General features: G+C 38.6%; 1 protein-coding gene across 1 annotated transcript; it reads left to right on the top strand.

Annotated features, from left to right (window-relative positions):
• Positions 1-904: 904 nt before the first annotated feature.
• On the top strand, positions 905-13,558 carry LOC111923311 (solute carrier organic anion transporter family member 1B3-like). Its single transcript, XM_023919038.2, has 15 exons — positions 905-1,010; positions 1,921-2,072; positions 3,313-3,454; positions 3,541-3,673; positions 5,000-5,115; positions 5,691-5,837; positions 5,954-6,052; positions 7,463-7,708; positions 8,590-8,754; positions 9,239-9,434; positions 10,338-10,500; positions 11,219-11,403; positions 11,992-12,056; positions 12,201-12,318; positions 13,181-13,558. Exons 2-15 carry the CDS (start codon positions 1,944-1,946, stop codon positions 13,392-13,394), a joined length of 2,118 nt encoding a protein of 705 aa, XP_023774806.2. The 5' UTR covers positions 905-1,010; positions 1,921-1,943; the 3' UTR covers positions 13,395-13,558.
• Positions 13,559-18,814: the final 5,256 nt, after the last annotated feature.

Genomic DNA, 18,814 nt, shown 5'->3' with positions numbered 1-18,814 from the left:
CTAAACTTTTGATTTATTAAACATGGAAAAAAAGGCTAAGGAAAAAAATCTAAAATATCAACATTGTCAATACCTAAAATTATCAGGCTCAACAGCTGCTGTTTGTTGCCATCAATTGTGAATTGACCTTTTATCTTCTTTTTTTCTAATGCTCTTGTGTCCTGGAATTTCCCCAGCCCTCATCTCTTCCATCTCCAGCTGATATCTGTGTAGGTCAGGGTCATCTGAGGGTGGGAGGAGATGCTGCCACCAGATTTTAAGTCATGTTGTACCTTTAAACTCTCAAAAAAAAGGTCACTTCTCCAATCCTGTGACCTGCAATGATATGTTCACCCAGCATATTATTGTAGTCATCAATGTATCATAATTATGAGGAGAAGTTTATATCTTCATGTTACACAAAGGTGAATTTTGGAGGGTCAGATGCTCAAAAGCATTTGTATACTAGCTTTTCCTGAGCACCAGGAATTTTATTTCACAATATCTTTTGTTTGCAGCTGTGCAGTCTTGGAGAAATCCCTTCTCTACTTCTTGTTCCTATCTCTCTGAGTAGCCAAGGGGAAGGAGAAGATAATATTTTTTGTCCTGATATATGTGCTGACCCAGACTTATAGCATAGCCACAAAAGAGTTTGGGAAGTAGATATTAGCAGCGGGAAAGCAGATGGAACTTTTCCAGCATTGGAAAAGTTCATCCAACTTTTTTCAGCTGCATTCAAGCATATAAAACCTCTCTTTGTGTGATTTTTTTCCTCCCCTCTCTCTTTTTCACCCTTTTCTCAAATGAGGAGAGTATTGCAAAGGGGGAAATCAGATCATGTGAGCTGTGATTTCTGAGCTCTGACTTGAGGGCACTAATTTCAATACTGTAAAATAATATGCAATACTCCTGTTGGCAGATCTGAAGATGGCTTGTTTCAAGTGACCCATTTTTTTCCGAGGGGCTCTGCACTGGCTTCTGGATCGTCCTTGAGAAATCTGTTCTGATTGTAGTGGGAGTTACACAAACAGGCAAGTGTTTTCATTCTTTAAATAAACTTTGTGAACAGACTTCTCTGAAGTGTCCTTTTTAGTTGTTATCCATCTCTTAGACACAGAATTTTAAAAAGCTGAGGGAAAAAAAAAAAAAAAGATCAAGTATTGAACTATTCATTGCACTAAACCAAAATACAACTTAATAACAAAACAAGGCTTTCAACACTAAAGCATTATGATGTGTCAAAGGATATATAAATGTCTATGACTACAGGAAGTTGCTGAGGGAATTGGAGCAGTTCTCCTGAACTGTTAAGTTACAGATCATTTCAAGCATCTGGACATCTCTGCAAACAGGAAGAGATCAGGGACACCCTGCACATTATTGCAAGAAGAAAAAAAAACATGTAATATCCTTACAGGATTTCAGTTAGGTGAAATAATAAATTATTTTGTCACTAAGAGTTGTTTCCAACAAGCCAGTGTAAAGGAATAAATTGGATGGCACAGTGTTGCTACAGATTTTACCAAATCAATGAATGAGTTCTAAGCCTCGCAGCCTGAAAATTTAGAGCTTCCTAGGACTCCCTGTGCTTAAACACTACTGCTTTGTTGACCCTTGTTATTTTTGGAGAGAGGCTTTGCCTCTTCCTCTTCTGTCAAAATTGCCTTTTTAGCATTAAAAGATAGGACAAGGTAGAAAGGGGGGTGCTTATGTCTCTTAAAAAGAGGTGTCAAAACTAGATACTTCAGAATTTAGTAATGACTAAAATGACTTTGAAACATGAAAGCCATTGAGCTAAATTGTTGAAAGTAGAAAGGTTGAGTTTCAACCTCTCAGCATTTTCCTGTAATTAGTTTCACCAGATTCATCAGAGTGGTCCTTATACAACTCTATTTTGGCATATGTGCTTTGGTATTCATTACTGTTTTCTCTTGAGTTCAGATCACCCAGTACAGAAATCAGTCATGACAGTGGAAACCAAACCCAGCAATGTCAATGACTCCAACCAGGAAGCAGACCCTGACCAGCTTTTGGATGATGAAGGAAACAAAAACCCACCAGTCAAAAAGGCTTCCTCTTGCACTGGATTGAAGGTTTGGTGCCTTAGCAATATCACCATGAATTACCATTGATATCTGTTAAGAAACATTGTTCAAGATGTGACATGACAAATTCCTTCATTCTTGTTCCCCCTATCTTTTGTGGAACTGGACACACACTAGAGGTACAGGGGATAGTCAGATCTCATCTTTTTTCTAAAGAAAATAAAAATTCAGGATCTACCATATTTACCCACAAGTTACTTGTAGGTGGATCCCCATCTTGGTCATGAGAGAGAGGCAGCAGCTTCAAGAGGAAGAACCATCCTCAATTAGGTGCCTACAACACACTTGTCTAGAGGTTGCTGTCACCACCAGTCTTGTAGGGTCAAAATAAAGTAAGGTGAACCATATTTCATCAAATGTTTTGTGGCTGGCCTGAGGATTGCATTTTAAAACCCAAATGACCCCATTAATTTTTGTTTGTGTTTTCATGCTTATCAGCAGTTCGTGATTTCAGCCCAGCTCTCTGAGAGCACTGCTGGAATAAGGCACAAAGGGTGATTCTCAGATTTTTTGCCAGTCAAGCTCAGGAAATACAGAACATAGGGCAAACCCCACACTTGGGAGATTTTTCTCTTTATTCCTGACAAACAGAGAGTAAATATACCAAATTTCAAGCTCTTACTTCCCGGATTGGCTTCATTTCTTAGAGTAGATAGCATTGCAATGTCCAAACCTGTATTTACTTTGTTTATTTACCCAAGTTTCTGTTGTATTGGAACTCTTTCCAAGTGAGCAATAAGTCTATTTGTTTTTTAGACGATGTGGAAATATCTGGATAATATTTAAACAAACTTAAACGTTTTACCAAATAAATCTTTCTTTGCAAAAGCCACAATGTGTGTTGGTGGAAGCAACAGTCAAACTACCAAGAGTATTAAGCTTTTCCTTGTGAGATATGTGGTATATAGATAAAATGCATATTTCAAAATATATCATATGACACAGAGATGAACTCAGTCACTACCACATTCCTCATTGAATAAAGCCTTTATTTTGATGCCAAATTGATTAAAATAAAGAATTCATGAAGTTATGAATTGGCCTAAAATAAGGGACATATGACCCAAGCAAAATGTGATTTGGGTTAAGATTAACTTCGCCACTCCAATTTGAGTAACAAAAAAATGTCATGACGGTGACTGCTCCACACAGTTTTAAATATATTTGATCCCTCTGCCACCAGTTTTCCTGCCTCTACCTCCCATTTTCTGTCTGAATCTTTCCCCAGGTATTTCTGGCTGCTCTGTCATTCAGCTACTTCAGCAAAGCCTTGTCTGGTACGATAATGAAAAGCTCCATCACTCAGATTGAGCGGAGGTTTGACCTGACGTCATCTACCGCAGGTTTCGTCGACAGCAGCTTTGAGATGGGTATTGGATATTCCTTAACACGCAGAAAACTACTCAGAGAAACATGAGGCAGCATCTGGCACTAATTCTGGTTCATTTCCTTGCAGGCAACTTGCTGGTGATTGCATTTGTCAGCTATTTTGGAGCTAAGCTCCATAGGCCCAAAATAATAGCTGTGGGATGCTTTACTATGGCTGTGGGATGCTTTTTATCAGCAATGCCTCATTTCTTCATGGGATAGTAAGTACTAATCATGGTGAATTTGGGTAACTTAACACTGGAGTTTCATTGTGCTTTCTGGTTTTTAAATGAAACTTATTGTATCTTTAGCCTTAGATTTCCAAAGGCCTGCAGAACTTCACTTCCAAGTGCAATGAACCTCACATGGCACACACATCACTATTGTGATGCTGAATGTTCATTTGAAAAATACAGCTTTTCTGAAGTGAAAGTGCAACTCCTCGAAAAAATGAGAAAATCACAATGAATTCTTCAGTTTCCACTCAGGCTTGTTCAGAAAGGAAGCAGAGAATGAAATTATGCTAGAGCTGCAGATGGATGAGTGCTGGTAGAACTCAAACCAGGTTTTTCCTTTTCCAAATGCACATGCCTGGCTAAACTGATTTTCCATATTTGGTTAATTTTCATTTACCTTCTCCAGGCTCGGGGAATTTCCCCATTGTGCTCATATGTGATAATGTTTCTAGTCATAACTTGGGCACAGGAATGACAAATAGAGTAAGACATATTTCTGTTGATTTCTTAAATATATTAGAATAATTTTAGGTATATTCCTGTAAAAAAGAAAACTGAGGAATGCTTTCTTTCATGTTAGTGGATCTTGCACTAGAACCAGACTTTCCATCAGTTTTTCTTTGTCTTTAAGACAGACCATGTATCATACTTGTCTACACTGGGCAACTCATGAACCTGAGCCTGAACATTTGCAGGGGAACTGCTCTGAACTGTGTCTCCTGATGGCTGCTCTTTGTTTCAACCTGGAAAATAAGCCTGCCTGGTCTAACAGAGCAAGGGCAATCCCTTGAAGCAGAATGTGTGCTTTGCCATGCTGTTCTGCTAAAGCTAATTGTACTTTGCCCCTCAGCAGCACTCGTTTCTGTGAAAGGGATCATGTTAAAGCAGCCGAACAGACCAAACACACATCAAAGATGGAAGGGGACCTTTGCTCAAACTCAAGACATTCTTCTCTTTCTTCTTGGCTGTGGGGTCAACACAGGCAGCTCACTTGGACCTGACCCTAAATTTAGACACCAAAAATTAAATCCTATTTGAGATACTTTCACAAGCCCTTTTGAATTTTCCAGCCTAAAACATTATGCCTTCCAGAAAGAGAATTCTAACTTTCATTTGTTCTTAATTTTAGCATTTTGTTTTTCTAAAATGCTCTTAAATAATCTTATTTGCTCCTTCGGTAGCCCTTTGAATTTATATTTAATCAAAGATATCTTTAGCTTTAGGGAAACAGCAGCAAAGTGGTTCCATCACTCCCATGCTGGTGTTTCCCTAGTGAACACTGCTTCTAAACCCACTGTTGTGTGTTTGCAGCTATAAGTATGAGACAGCACCACATAAAGCTGCTTCAGCCAACTTAACTTCCAGCATAAATCCCTGTTCCCTGCATCAAGATGTGAATGACACTGTCCTGGAAGTCTCACCATCAGGTAAGGAAATGTAGATGAAAATTCAAATTATGGGAGCTTGTTTCATCCTTGGTTGCAAGGATTCAGCTACCCAGGACCTGGAGTTGGGGAGTGGAAGAACTCCCCATGAAACTGCATAGAGTTTAAGAGAAATAAATGGAGATTGCCATTATCCTCCTTACAACATGGAATACTGCTCTTTTATATGTTGCTTGTATGGGACACAGGTAGAGAATGAGCCAAGCTCTGCACCAGAAACCATCTCAAGCTTCTCACATTAAAGATTCATTATATATGCCAGGTAATATATTTTTGAAAATATCAGTAAGTTATTTTTTAATGAGCATTTTTTCTGATGGGTGATACTTACCTGTGTTTTTAGAATACAAATGCAAAATGGGGGTGGAAGAATGTGTTATTAAAAGATCATGGAAAGTTATCGTGGGGTTGACAGCCTTTCATTTATCTTCTATAAGGAAAATGTTCTTAATACCTTGATTTCTAATCTATAATCACTTCATGTGCTACGTTTCCTGTGATTTTTCCTTGTTTCCCATTAAATATTTTATTACAAAGATGTGAACTCTCATCTGCAGGCTGTGAGAAGGAACCATCATCATATATGTGGATATATATCTTACTGGGGAACATGTTACGTGGGATTGGTGAGACACCAATAACACCCCTGGGCATCTCTTACCTCGATGATTTTGCTAAAGAAGAGAATGTTCCTGTGTATGTAGGTAATCTCAACATGAAGTAAACTGAGAGATCAGTAGTGTAAGAGCTCCATCACCCTCTGCAGAAGACAGCACTCAGCCATTAGAGGGTACTAGCATCTGCTTCATTGTATTTTCAGCGTGTTTGCACACAATAGCCATGATGGGCCCGATGTTTGGTTTCCTCTTGGGATCTCTATGTGCAAAACTGTATGTGGATATTGGATTTGTGGATCCAGGTAAGCAAAACAGAGGAAAAGTGAAAGTAAGCTAATACTTGTCCATAAGAATTTCCTATAAACACTTGCATATCTTTTCATTATATTAATTATATTAATATATTTGAATTATATTTATTGAATTATTTTTATTGTATAATTTATTACAATTTTGTTAAATTACTGAAAGCTTTTAGAGTAAAGGCAGAATTAGACTGGAAACATATTTTGGAAGTGTGCTTTAAGATTAAAGGATTCTAATACACAACTCTAAGAATTAGTACCAAGAACTCTCACAGAATCAAGACTTTTTTTCTAAAATGGAATTTTAACAAAAAAGGTTCTGCTAGTACAGCAGCTTTACAGTTTGGGGGAATTGCCCACCTTTTCCACTGAATATTTTGCATTTACATTTCACATAGTTTTTGCAGCTCGCCCTACACTTTTTCTCAGGCCTTGCTTATTCAGATGAACTGAAAACACGTGTGTGTATTCACATCTGCACAATGCCAGAGGGCACACAGCAATCCCTGTAAGTGGTGGCTGTGGTCCTTCATCCTGTTCCTCTTCAGTGATCTTGTTTTTCAAGCAGGACAGAGAAGTTTTCAGCTCTTCAGAATCCTGTAGTTAGACAGGTGAAAGATTTTGTCTCTGCCCTTTGTTAAGACAGTGTTTGATTTTATTTAAGAATAAAGACAGTGATTCCAGTCATGCAGTGAAAATTCTTATAATCTTGGTCCCCTACCAAACATGCCAGAATTAAAAATCATAAAAATACAACCAGCTACTCTCATTTTCCTTGCAATACATTTAAAGCCATGGGTAATTTCACTGACACTACAGAGAATGTCCAATTGCTTAATAGTGACCTACACAATTCAGGAAAGCAGAGGATGTTCTCAGGAGCCAAAAAACACACCAAACTTGAGGTCTGTCTGCCACCCCTTTTGGTTTCCCATGTGTTGGGTAAGGACCTTGGTGTTCCTATGTCTGCCACAAAACATCAGTCAGTGAAAGGTGTAAAAAAATGCAGATAAAATAACACTGGACAAACAGGAAAGGCTTCAAACCAAAATAAAGTAAGTTGAGATTAGAATGTTAGGAACAAATTCTTCCCTGTGAGGATGGTAGGGCACAGGAACCAGAGAAGCTGTGGATGCCCCATACCTGGAAGGGTTCAAGGCCAGGTTGGATGGATCTCAGACCATCCTGGTCAACTGGAATTGTTGATTCCAAACCAATTCCAAACCATGATTGTATAACACTGTTCAGGGTGTGATTCCTGATGCCTTCACTTCAGGGATGGTCCCTCATTAGATGTTTATTGTTGGAAGTCAGACACTATAAAATGTAGATGTCATAGAAGAAAAAAGGTTGGGAACATTCAGCTTCTTCACTGGGGTAACTTGTGCCTGTTTTCTTCATTTCTAGGGAGCATCACTATCACCCCACAGGACTCCCGCTGGGTGGGTGCATGGTGGCTTGGCTTTTTAATAGGTGGAGCAACCAATTTGCTATCTGCCATTCCATTTTGCTTCCTGCCAAAGAGTCTGAAAAAGCCAGAGGAAGCCAGTAAGGACAAAACCTCACATGGTCTCCTGGAAAGCACAGGTGCCATGAAGAATAAACTTTCTCCGGAAAAAAAGAAGCCAAGGAAGTGGTCAGTAATGCTGAAAGGCAAGTGTTTCTCATGTTGTATAAATGTGAGAAGCAATAGGCACAACTCACATAGGAAATGTAACAGTTCTGCAAAATGTTTTGCCTCCCCTGCACTTCCATCTAAACCAGGCAGCTATCCCCTGGAAAGGAAAGGTCCACCAAAAATTGTTAGAAGTGAAAGAGCTTGTTCAGGACTCTGAGGCTCTGCATGCATCACCTGAAATAAATCATAACCTGAGTGGCACCTACCTCTAAAATTTTGTGCTGGAAGAAATTTGAACAGTGGAAAAGTGTTCCTGTATCTGAACCTAAAGAAAATATTCAAAGGCTCCTTTGGCAGTGTGGAAAGACAAATTATTCATTTGGCAGAGTTCGTGGAGACTCTGAAGTACATTGGTGCCTGATGAAAATACATCAGGCTTGAATAGCTCTGGTTGTGCAGTCCTCAGGCAAAAAAAAAAAAAAAAAGAGTGGTAGAAAGGTGATGGAAAGAAGTGGCTTTGCTTCATTTGTCAATTTTTGTTCAGACCCCAGTGGAAGACATTGGACATCTCCACCAAGGCAGCTCTCACTTAGCCTCGAGCCTGTGATAATATTCGTGCAAGCTGATCAAAGTCTGTGCTGTGTGGAGCCCCTTAGTCTTCATGTGCATATCTCAATACAGCAGCCAGGCCTTTACCCATACTTCCATCTTCTTTTAGTATTCTCTTCCTGTATCTCAACCTCTGGTGTTTTTCAAGAGCCTGGTTTTGCTTTCAGATACCCTCATGTAAATGAAGATCAGTACAACTTGCACTTGGACAGCTGAGAGCAGGACCTTGCCCTAAGTTTTGCAGGTTACTCACCAGTAATTATGCCATGCATCTGTCAATGCCAACCCATATGTCCCTTTCTTTCAGATTTCTATAACTCCCTGAAGAAAGTACTGGGTAATCGAATGTACTTTACATTTTTGTGTAGCTCACTGTTACAGTTCAGTGGTTTTATTGGTTTTGTGACTTACAAACCAAAGTACATGGAACAGCAGTATGGACAGTCTACATCCAAATCCAACTTTCTAATAGGTGAGTCCACTGTGCAAGGACTGCTTATGCTGTAAGCAGTGCATAGGGGTAAGTTCTGCTGTGCTTTATTTGGGGCTGAATTCCATGCAGAATAGGTTGAGGTAAATGGCAGTCTGACCTGAACCTGAATTTTAAAAAATTACAGGGTTTTTACTTATGGGATCATAAGAAATTTTTAAGTTATATTACATTACTTTGCATTTATATTATACTTACAACAAGGGCACCCCAAATATGCAATGAGTGTGGTGTGGAAGTTTTAGTTGCTGAAGCATCTGGCAAGTTCCTTGCAATGGAAGTGGGCTTGGAGGGTTGGCACTTCACAAACAGCGTGTGCAGCCCAGGGGCTGGACTGAACACAAACCTTTCTGAAGTCATAACAGACCATAAAGTTACCAGGAACAATAAACTAAGGGCAGACTTTGACTCTTAAGACTAAAATGATTCTTTAATTCTTATATTCCCCTTCTATAATCTCTTTCAGGAGTGACATCCTTACCTCCTGTAGGTCTTGGAATTTTCCTAGGAGGGCTTATAATGAAAAAGTATAAAATGAGCATCATTGGAGCGACAAAGTTTTCATTTGCCATGTCATTTTTGTCCTATGTCATCAGTTTGTTACACCTCTTTGTTGGCTGTGATAATTACGCCGTGGCAGGAATGACAGTGTCCTATCAAGGGTGAGTAAAAAATAGAAAAGATTGTTGTTTTCTCCATAGTTCTCAAAAAAGGTACTGTAACATCAAGGCTAAAAGAAAAACACGCTTTTGCAATGCTTGAAAGACAGTGAACACTGCCACATGTCACTGGGATAGTTTTGTTGGTCAGCAGAGTGTCAGCCTGACAAAGCCCAGTGCTGGTTAAAGATTAATTAGGAATTGCATCATTAGCAATGTAGGTTGTTTTGCTGGGGATGGGTGGCAGTATTTTATTTCTGTGCAATATTTTCACTAGGAATGTAGATGGTGGACCAGGGAATATGCTTAGGAATTAGGAATTATGCTTAGGAAGCACTGGGATGAAAAAATGGCAAGCACATAAATATTACTTACCTAGAAAGGAGAAGATAAGTGAAGACATATCTTTTTGCTCAATACACAAAGAATTACTGAATGCAAAAGATAATAACATTCTTCATATCCTCTATGAAAAAATTCAGCTAGGAATTTTAAGAGAGGGATATTTTTTTACTACAGAGAGCAGGAGATCTAGTTTCTGTCATTGGTGCATTTTTACCAACCAATAAAGATATACTTGATAAGACTGTGATAACTCTTGCTAGCTATAATTCAGTTAGGGGGAAGTTCAACTGACCTCTCCCAACTTTCTCTGTTCTGCCTACACCTGTAAAATCAGTAGCAATGTTTGGGGTTTTTTTTTAATTCTCTATAATCTAGTAATCACTTTAATATCAGTGCAAGGAGGGTGGAATCTCAAATAGACCAATTGAGATGTAGAAACTCAGCTGTGAAAACTTGTCCCAGGCATATGAGGTGGGTTTCAGAACTGCACACAGAAGGGACTTCACTGACTTCAGCACTGAATTAAAAATTTCTTACACGTGTCTGAACTTAACTTCCAAGCAACCCCATTCCGTACCACAACAATTCCTTGATTTCTGAATGCAACTCTCACTGCAAATGTGCCTCCAATGTGTGGGATCCTGTGTGTGGAGCCAATGGAATCACCTATGTTTCGGCGTGTCTGGCTGGCTGCGAGACTTCCGTGGGACGTGGAAAGAACACAGTAAGACCCTGCTTTGGTTTCCGAGGTTTCCTACCTGCTTATTTTCCATGCAACATCACAGATTTGGTAGGATAATGCATTTTTGGAAAATCAGAGTTACTGGGGACTAGTCAGTAAGGTATTTTTGATTTCTGGCTACAAACAGCACAGAAAAGAGAGATTTCTCTGAGCTATTGCACATTAAGCAAAAAGGTCTAGCTCTGTGTTCTAGATATTAACTTTTGTCATCTGTAGGTTGAGCACAAGAGGGGGAAACACACAAATCAAATGGTTTCATGTTGCCTGAAGGTTGTCCATAGGCTTTGCCTTTCATAAACATAACTTTGGCTGCCCTGAGGCTTAACCTAACAGTTGAAGATAGAGTAGTATCTTCCCTGCTAGTGATCATTAATGTTTAAGTATGAAAAATTGGTTAAGGAAAGGCAGCTTGTTTCCTCCATGTGAGACTTTGGGATGTCAGGAAACTGCTGCTTCTTCTTCTGGGTGACTGATTTTTGCTTGGCATGGAGTGCTGGAGATAATGCCCAGAGTCCCAGAGACAAAGTTCCAGTCCCTGGATGCAAACCTTCATTGTGCTGTGCCATTTGTATGTTTCCTGATGCCAGGTGATCACTCCAGAACATAAATGGTCTAGAGCCATCTCTTTACTCTGTTTTCTCTCCAACAGAATCCCCATTTCGTGAGCAGTGTCCTACCAAAACTCTTTTGTGTCTTCCAGGTCTTCCATAACTGCAGATGTCTTGAAATCAACAATTCATGGGTAGGAAACAATTCTGCCACCTTGGGGCAATGTCCAAAAAGCGATGATTGTTCGATGAAGTTCATTTATTACACAGTAATACAAGTCATAGGTGGCTTTTTGTACGCCCTGGGAGCCACTCCTGCATACATGATTATGTTTAGGTGAGTACAGCAGGCTGTTTATCAAAGGCTTTCTAGTGAGGCTTTCAAAGTCATGTTTGTTTCTTTACCTTAGGAAAAAAAAGGACTTTCCTGCTCATCAGGAGCTGTAGTGGCAGGACAATGGGTTCAAACAGAAAGAGGGAAAGTTTAGGTTAGAAGAAATTTTTCCCTGTGAGGGTGGTGAGGCCCTGGCACAGGGTGTCCAGAGAAGCTGTGACTGCCCCATCCCTGGAAGCGTTCCAGGTCAGGTTGGATGGGGCTCTGAGTGAGGGAAATGTAAGCCCAAGAGTGAAGATAATTACAGAGTCCATTTCCATAAGAAAAAGGCTCTGATTATGACTTTAAAAGTTCAAGTCCTTAATTATACATAGGGAATGGACTTTCCAGCAGCTATTTGATGGAAATCAGCAGATAAATTCACCCTTTTCATACCACTTAACACACTTCAGCAGAGGAAGCACTCTTCTCCCAAATTTTGGCTTTCCATCAACAAGAGTAATAAATTCAGGTTATTTAATAGCAGTCTAATAGGCATGTCTAAGCACTAAATAGGCCAGCACTTCTTACTTATACCTCTTTTTTTTCCAGATGTGTTCAGCCAGAGCTCAAAGCTCTCGCAGTTGGTCTGTACACACTCATCATGAGAACGCTGGGTAAGAGAAATCATTGCAGAGCCCAATCCACCTGGTGCCACCCTTGAAGTGTGCAATTACCACTAAGGAAATATGAAGCTGATTTCTAAGAAGATGTCCTTTCCTGTGAAACCTTGTCCCATTTTTTTGCCTGTCTCCTTGCAGCTGGGATTCCAGCACCGGTTTATTTCGGCGCAGCGATCGACAAGACATGCTTGAAATGGGGAAGCACCAGCTGTGGGAAGCGAGGGGCTTGCAGGCTCTATGACTCCAATGCAAACAGGTAAAGCAAATTAGGGCACAAAAACCCTCTCTGTGGAAGGACATGCTTGCTTCACTCACACTCTAGTGTGTGACCCAAAATCACGGTCAGATACTAACCCTGGGCTCAACTTTAAGTTGGTCCAGAATTCCTGAAATTGAAAAAGCTCAAATGTTAAACTCTTCATTCTTAGTCAGTTTTCATGTTGTACAAAAGAAATTTAATATCCATGACAGAGATATCTGGAATGAATTGTGTATTCTTCATATACTTAGAGCCAATTAAAAATACCTCAGACTTTAGGTTTTACTATGAAGAGGAAAGTTACCCTAATTTACCTTATTTGCAGGTAGTTTGTTCACACTGGCAAGAATGTTAATGCTGTGCATTGGCCACTTCTGAGAGAAAAGTCCATGAAAGAATATTATACTGAGTAGCTGTAGGTGTTGGTGAAACCCAAACACTATCAGTCTCCTGGGGGAGCACTCCATAGGTTTTTCTCTGTTTCACTCAATCCTTGGCCACTTCTGATGTGGTTTTTTTATTTTTACATACAATAGACCACGCTGGTGACCTCAAAATATTTCTAGCCCTAAAGAGTCTAAAGCCTTAAAGTGATCCAAAAATCTTCAAAAAAGAAAAAAAAAAAAAAAAAAAAAGGAAAAAAATAATAAAAAAAAGGAATTCTCAGTTCCTTCAGAGAGGTTTTTGCAAGTGAAAATGTCCAGTTTTTGGTATCATTCACAAACAATGAGTTTTAATGTCTTCTCCTGAGTTTTTTTTTTTATATATGTAAGGGAGCCTTGAAAGCCATTAAATTATTTTTTTCAGTGTTTTTGTAAAATTCAATGCCTGGCCCAATCTTCTATGCTCTGTCCCACAGGTATGTCTTCCTTGGTTTAGGAGCAGTTTTAAGAGGTCCTTCCTACTTGGTTGGAATAATTTTTTATATATTGCTAAAGAAACACTTTCAAAATAAGAACTCCAAGCCTCTAGAGAATGGACAAGAAGATGCTGCTATGAATAAAGAAGACAATTGCAAGATCAAAGAGCGTTTGCCAGGTTCTTCTGATGCAGAGAATGAATCCTCTATTTAGAAAGCAATTTAGACCAGTGGCATGTGAACCAGGTCAGCTTCTTTTAGAAGTGCCATTCAAAATGCTGTGAGTAACTAAATAATAAATAATAACCCTGTACAGAGAGCATAACTAATAGCAAAACTGCAAACAACAACAATAAACACTAACAAACCAGTATGAAAGTGCTTTATGTGTACCTGATTACCAGTAGCAGAACAAGTTACACAAACAGAACCAAATTCTCAACAGACAAAGAAAAACCTCCTTGCCAGTTCTGACAGAGCCAGTCTGCTTTTTTATATTTTTAGTGGGATCAAAGATGCTTCCAGAACATCCACATGCCAAAGTGATCACCCACAGAAAGTGATCCTGATCCTGTATGCAGATCCATGCAGGGGACTGACACAGGCGAGACAAGCTCAAGTCTAGGATGATCTTTCTGATTCTGTCAAATTCAATCAAAATTCACAGTAAGCCTAAGCATTTAAGCCAAGCACCTCACCAAATTGCATCATTGCAGCTGGTTTTCATCTCAAAATTGGCAAAAGCAGTATTTTTCTAGGAAGCATTCTGTCCTACCTTGGCTGAAAAAGTTATGCCTGCTCGAAACGACACACGTGTTCACAAAGACAATTGTTTGGTTGGTTTTTTTAAAAGCCTTCGAGCCAGGGAAATTAATTTAATTTTTAATTAAATTTAATTTAATTAATTTAATTTAATTAATTTTATTTAAAAATACTTTTTTTTTTTTTTTTTTTAATTTTTTTTTAATTTACAAGATTCTGAGACACCAGAAGTACTGGTGGCTGTGTTGAGATGCCATTCAGTGTCCGGCAGAGGGCACTGAAATGACAGCGCTGCTCGCAATGACTATCGCAGATACCGATGTGTTTTTCACATTCACTTTTGGTTATTCCGGGAGAAATTCATCATCAGGCAGGAAAAACACCCATCCGTGTTTCCACACACCTTAAAATTCCCTCGGATCATATACTTTAGCTCCTGTACTCAAAGCTGCCTTTGTGCATCTGTTGGCTTGCTTTTGCTGTACTCCCATCTCGTGGAGCTCGAGGACTTGTTATTGCTTTAAATAAAAAGGTGAGCACCTGAATACCTTTTCACAACAGGACGGTTGATAATTTAAAATAGATGCCCAAGGCTCAGTTGGATATGGTTAACAGATTAAAAATCAAAAAATTAAAAAATAAAAAAAGTAAAAAATTATGTTGAGCAAAATGCTAAACTGTTCTGAAATGTGTTGTCTGTCGTGACCATCACTGAGCAGTGATTGCAGCAGCTGAAGGGACAAGACTGGGACTTTATTTCCAAATGAAGTGGTATTTACTGAAAGTAGAGATGCTCCAGCCATCAAAACTGGAGAAATTATTTATTTTTCTTTAGCCTGGAGAAAATGAGGCTTAGGGGAACCTTGTGGCTCTCTAAAACTCCCTGACTGGAGGGTGTAGCAGGGGGGAGTCAGGCTCTTCTCCCAGGTAACCAGCAAGAGGACAAGGGGGAAAGGTCTCAAGCTGTGCCAGGGGAGGTTCAGCTTGGGCATCAGGAATAGTTTCTTGACAGAAATGCTTGGAACAGACTGCCCACCCACAGAAGGGGTGGAATCACCACCCCTAGAAGAAACACACCAAAAGTGGCATGCTGTCAACTGCAACATAAATTTACATTGTTCAGTGCTTCTTGCACAATGGGTAAGAGAAAAACATAGAAAAAGAATAAAAGTCTTTTCTTATCTTACTACTGTGCCTAAAAGCAGATGAGGGAATTATTTTTATCTTTTCTATTAGTGCTCAGGAAAATAAGTGTGTGGAATCTTCCCCACTTTTTAGGAAGTACCTGATGTCCAAAATCAATACAGAAATACTTTTTATATTTTTTTAGCTAAATATGCTTTGCTTAAGGTCTTTCCCTTTTTTTTTAATATCTCCTCTCCAAGACAAAGCTGGAACACATTAAAAAAAAAAAAAAAAAAAAAAAAAAAAAAAAAAAAAGTGGTTTTCCACTTCTTGAGATTTATTTCTGAACTGTTGTAAAAGATGAGAAAGGCTCACTCTTTTTTTACATGGTGCATACCCATGGATGTTGCCATAGGTTTATTCTGGAGTGGAATCTACAGGCAGTAAAATACATCATAGATATATGACACAAAGAGAAAAAAAATCTGTCAGATTTGTTTTGGTGACAAGGCCTCTACTGATGCAAATCCATCAGGTGTGAATAATTTGACTGTCCAATCTGGGAGGTGAACTCATCAGCTGTCATCTAAAGCAGTGTTAAATGTTGTCACCATTTTTTTCTTAAATTTCAGAATTTATCAAATGATTTCTTGGCAAAATGCTTATCTGTCAAGCATTATATCCAGTGCAGCAGGACAACAGAACTGACTTTAGTTTCAAACAAACATACATGTTTTCCTTTCTAAGAAAACCCTTGGAATTTAAAAGATAACATAAATTTAATGCATCAGGGTGAAATATGAAAACATAAGGGACAGCCTAGAATTCTTCAAGCCCACCCTGAGTGCCCTGGGGGATTAGGGCCACATCCCTGACCAGGGATGGATGTTGTGTTCAACTCACTTCAAGGATAAATGTCTCATATGCAGTCAGATCTCTCAAGTCTTTCAAAATACCAATTTCTTTGCTGCATTCACCTGAAATCCTAGCAGCTATCAATTATTTTCAAAAGATACCTGCAGTAACAGCACTAATTAATTTGCTCTTTCTTATGCATGCTTTCTGGAATTCCTTACTTACACTAAGTAGCAGCAAGTATTTACTTGCAAAAGCTCCTTAGTTTCCAATTATTCATACTATTCTTTTTATTTTTTCCCTTCTTGAAAACAGATTTTGAAGGAGAATTCAATAGCTGACTCATTTCTGAATCATCATTAATTTCAGCCCACTAGTCTTTTTTTAATCCTCATTAAAATACACAGGATTTAAAGTTGTTTGTTGTTTTCCTTGACTTCAGGAATGCACTGAGTTGGTTAAAAAGAAGCATTATGGAGAGTAAAGAATGCTTTTGCCATCCAGGTCTCACAAATGCCCTTATTCCAGGGAATTTGACAAATTCTCCAGGGATATGGGAAATTCAGCAGCTGCTTCTGAAGGTCATCCAAGCATTAGTAGGTCTGGAAAATCTGTCTTTGAGTCAGTTGTCATCATCTCTGTATTGATGAGACTAATGGAGAAGGGATTCACTTTCCAGTCAATTTGAACTTGCAAAAAATATTAATATTTGAATGGAAAGAAGCAGCAATTTATTGAACAAATATGCTCCTGTTGATCCCTAAAAGGTTTGGGAGAACTGAACATTTCAATAAATGTAGAACTGTAGAACAAAACTGACTGGCAGCACATACCTAAGGAAGTATGGATAGGCCAAAATCAAAATAAAAATGTGTCAAATTGATGTATAACCCAAATTATTCTACCTCCAAAAAACAGATTAAATGGTGAAAACAGTCATCAAAACACAGTGCAGAGAGCACACATGGGCTGTCTCTGCAAGACATAAGCTCTTAGGTGTTATTTTGAAAGCTGAATTAAGAGAGCAAGCTAAAAAGGACTGGAAACACAAGGAACAGAAATGATTACAGGAACAAGACTAAATTGGTCCAACATTTGGTGTTAACAATGAAAATCTGCAAATAACCCAGCCCACTTGATTCAAAAAAAGGGAACCTCTGGCAGGGACTGCAGGCAGAGCTAGAATTGTTTGTGTTGATGCTGGAGTGTGTTCCTGCATTGTGCAGCTTGAAAGAGAAAATCCTGTTAAGGAATTACTTCCCTACTTGTAATCACTTCTTTCTAAGTTGCTGCAACTTACCCTCTGCAGTGACAGCTCAGAGATCAGCATGAACTATTTTTGTTCCTTTCTGCTCCTCAGTTTTTCTCTCAGAAGATGTCTTCTGGGATCTACAGAAAAAAAGTGGAAATCTTGGTATTTCCACCAAGCTTTCCATTTGTATCTTCAGCTCTTAGGTCAGTCTTCATCAACACCATGGAGTCAGAGGAGAGAGAAAAACTGAGCTGGAAATAACAATTATTTATTACACATAAATATTTGAATGATCTGATGTGAGAAGTGTTCTTTATCTTCCAAAACTTTGTTTGGAGGATCAGTTAACCTCCAGGTAGATCTTTTTGACACACTGAAGTTGAACAGATTACCTTGGCATTTGGGATGTTTGCATTCACTTCCTCACTCTGTTACATCTTATTTCTTCAGTCAATAAATGCAAGCTAGATAAAATAACACGTTCCAAAGCACTTATAAACAAGATTTTTAAGTTAAACTTCTTAGTCAAAATTTGTCTTTCAGGTTTACTTTATAATCACATCCCAGTGGATGCAGGTTGCAAAAAGCTGAACTCACATTCACTAATGATACAGGACTGTGTAAGTGCTTTGAAAGCCTCCATTACTACGAGTTGGATGACAGCAAACACACAAGGAAGGAAGTGCTTTAGGATATATTCCTTACTCTAAAGAGATACAGCTTCAAAAATCAGGATGTTATATTATTTATTAACAGTTATTGAGAAATTCCCTCATTCTGAGTGAGCTTTGCATGTCTGACAAATCATACAACATATAAGCTATATAAGCATTATATATAATAATATTATTATAAACATTATTTTATCTGAAGTTCCCACCCTTTCATTTCTTCACCAAAGAGTAATTTTTGCCTGGACACAACAGTTTTGCCTCTGGAATTTTAGCTTTGATTCATTTAGCTTCAAATGACAGTTGTTATGAACATTTCAGTTTCCAGCACAGTATTTTGGCTTTCTGTCCAATAACCCCCCCAGAATCTGCAGCAAGGTGCCTTTTTCAGCACTGGAACAGGTGCCAACTAGATTCAGTATTTTCAGCTCACTCAGCTGTGATTATACCTTTGACTGCAATGTAAATCTCCTCTTGTTTGGTATACTGGTTCATAACTTTATGATCTAGCTATTTTTCCAATCAAAATAAGGTCAGGTATTCACAGGCTAAAGCAGAAATGAGATTGGAACACTCAGGGATTGGCAAATATTCATGATCTTCAGAGGGGTTGAACCTGTTTGTGTGCTTGCTCTGAAATGACACTTTAAAAAACCCTGAAAAATAGAAGTTAAAATGTTTTTGAGGTGTCCTGAATTTTTTTTTTTTTTCTTAAAGAAAGGCTTTATTCAGTAAGCCTGGTACTAGATTTTTTCAGACATCTGAGTACTGATGATTTTAAACTCAAAATTGTTACCCAAATTACTTAAAATAGGACACCCAAAAATTAAATTCTTCCTCTAATCTTATTATCATCTTTTTAAGATGCAGATCATACTTTATAAGCATTGACAGGAAACTTTTTCACAGTCTTCTAAAGCAAGCTCTTCTCTTCATTTGCAATTTTATTCATGTGCTGACGTGTTCCAC

The sequence above is a fragment of the Cyanistes caeruleus genome, chromosome 4 (genome assembly GCF_971803275.1).
Source record: "Cyanistes caeruleus chromosome 4, bCyaCae1.hap1.1, whole genome shotgun sequence".
Lineage (NCBI taxonomy): Eukaryota > Metazoa > Chordata > Aves > Passeriformes > Paridae > Cyanistes > Cyanistes caeruleus.
This window is presented reverse-complemented; position numbering and strand designations above follow the sequence as displayed.

Bases quoted from the DNA above. Each gene is read 5' to 3' on its own strand.
- LOC111923311 (XM_023919038.2), top strand. From the start codon at position 1,944: ATGACAGTGGAAACCAAACCCAGCAATGTCAATGACTCCAACCAGGAA. The intron at 3,674-4,999 runs GTAAGTACTAAT...GTGTGTTTGCAG, and splicing joins CCTCATTTCTTCATGGGATA to CTATAAGTATGAGACAGCAC. The intron at 6,053-7,462 runs GTAAGCAAAACA...CTTCATTTCTAG, and splicing joins TATTGGATTTGTGGATCCAG to GGAGCATCACTATCACCCCA.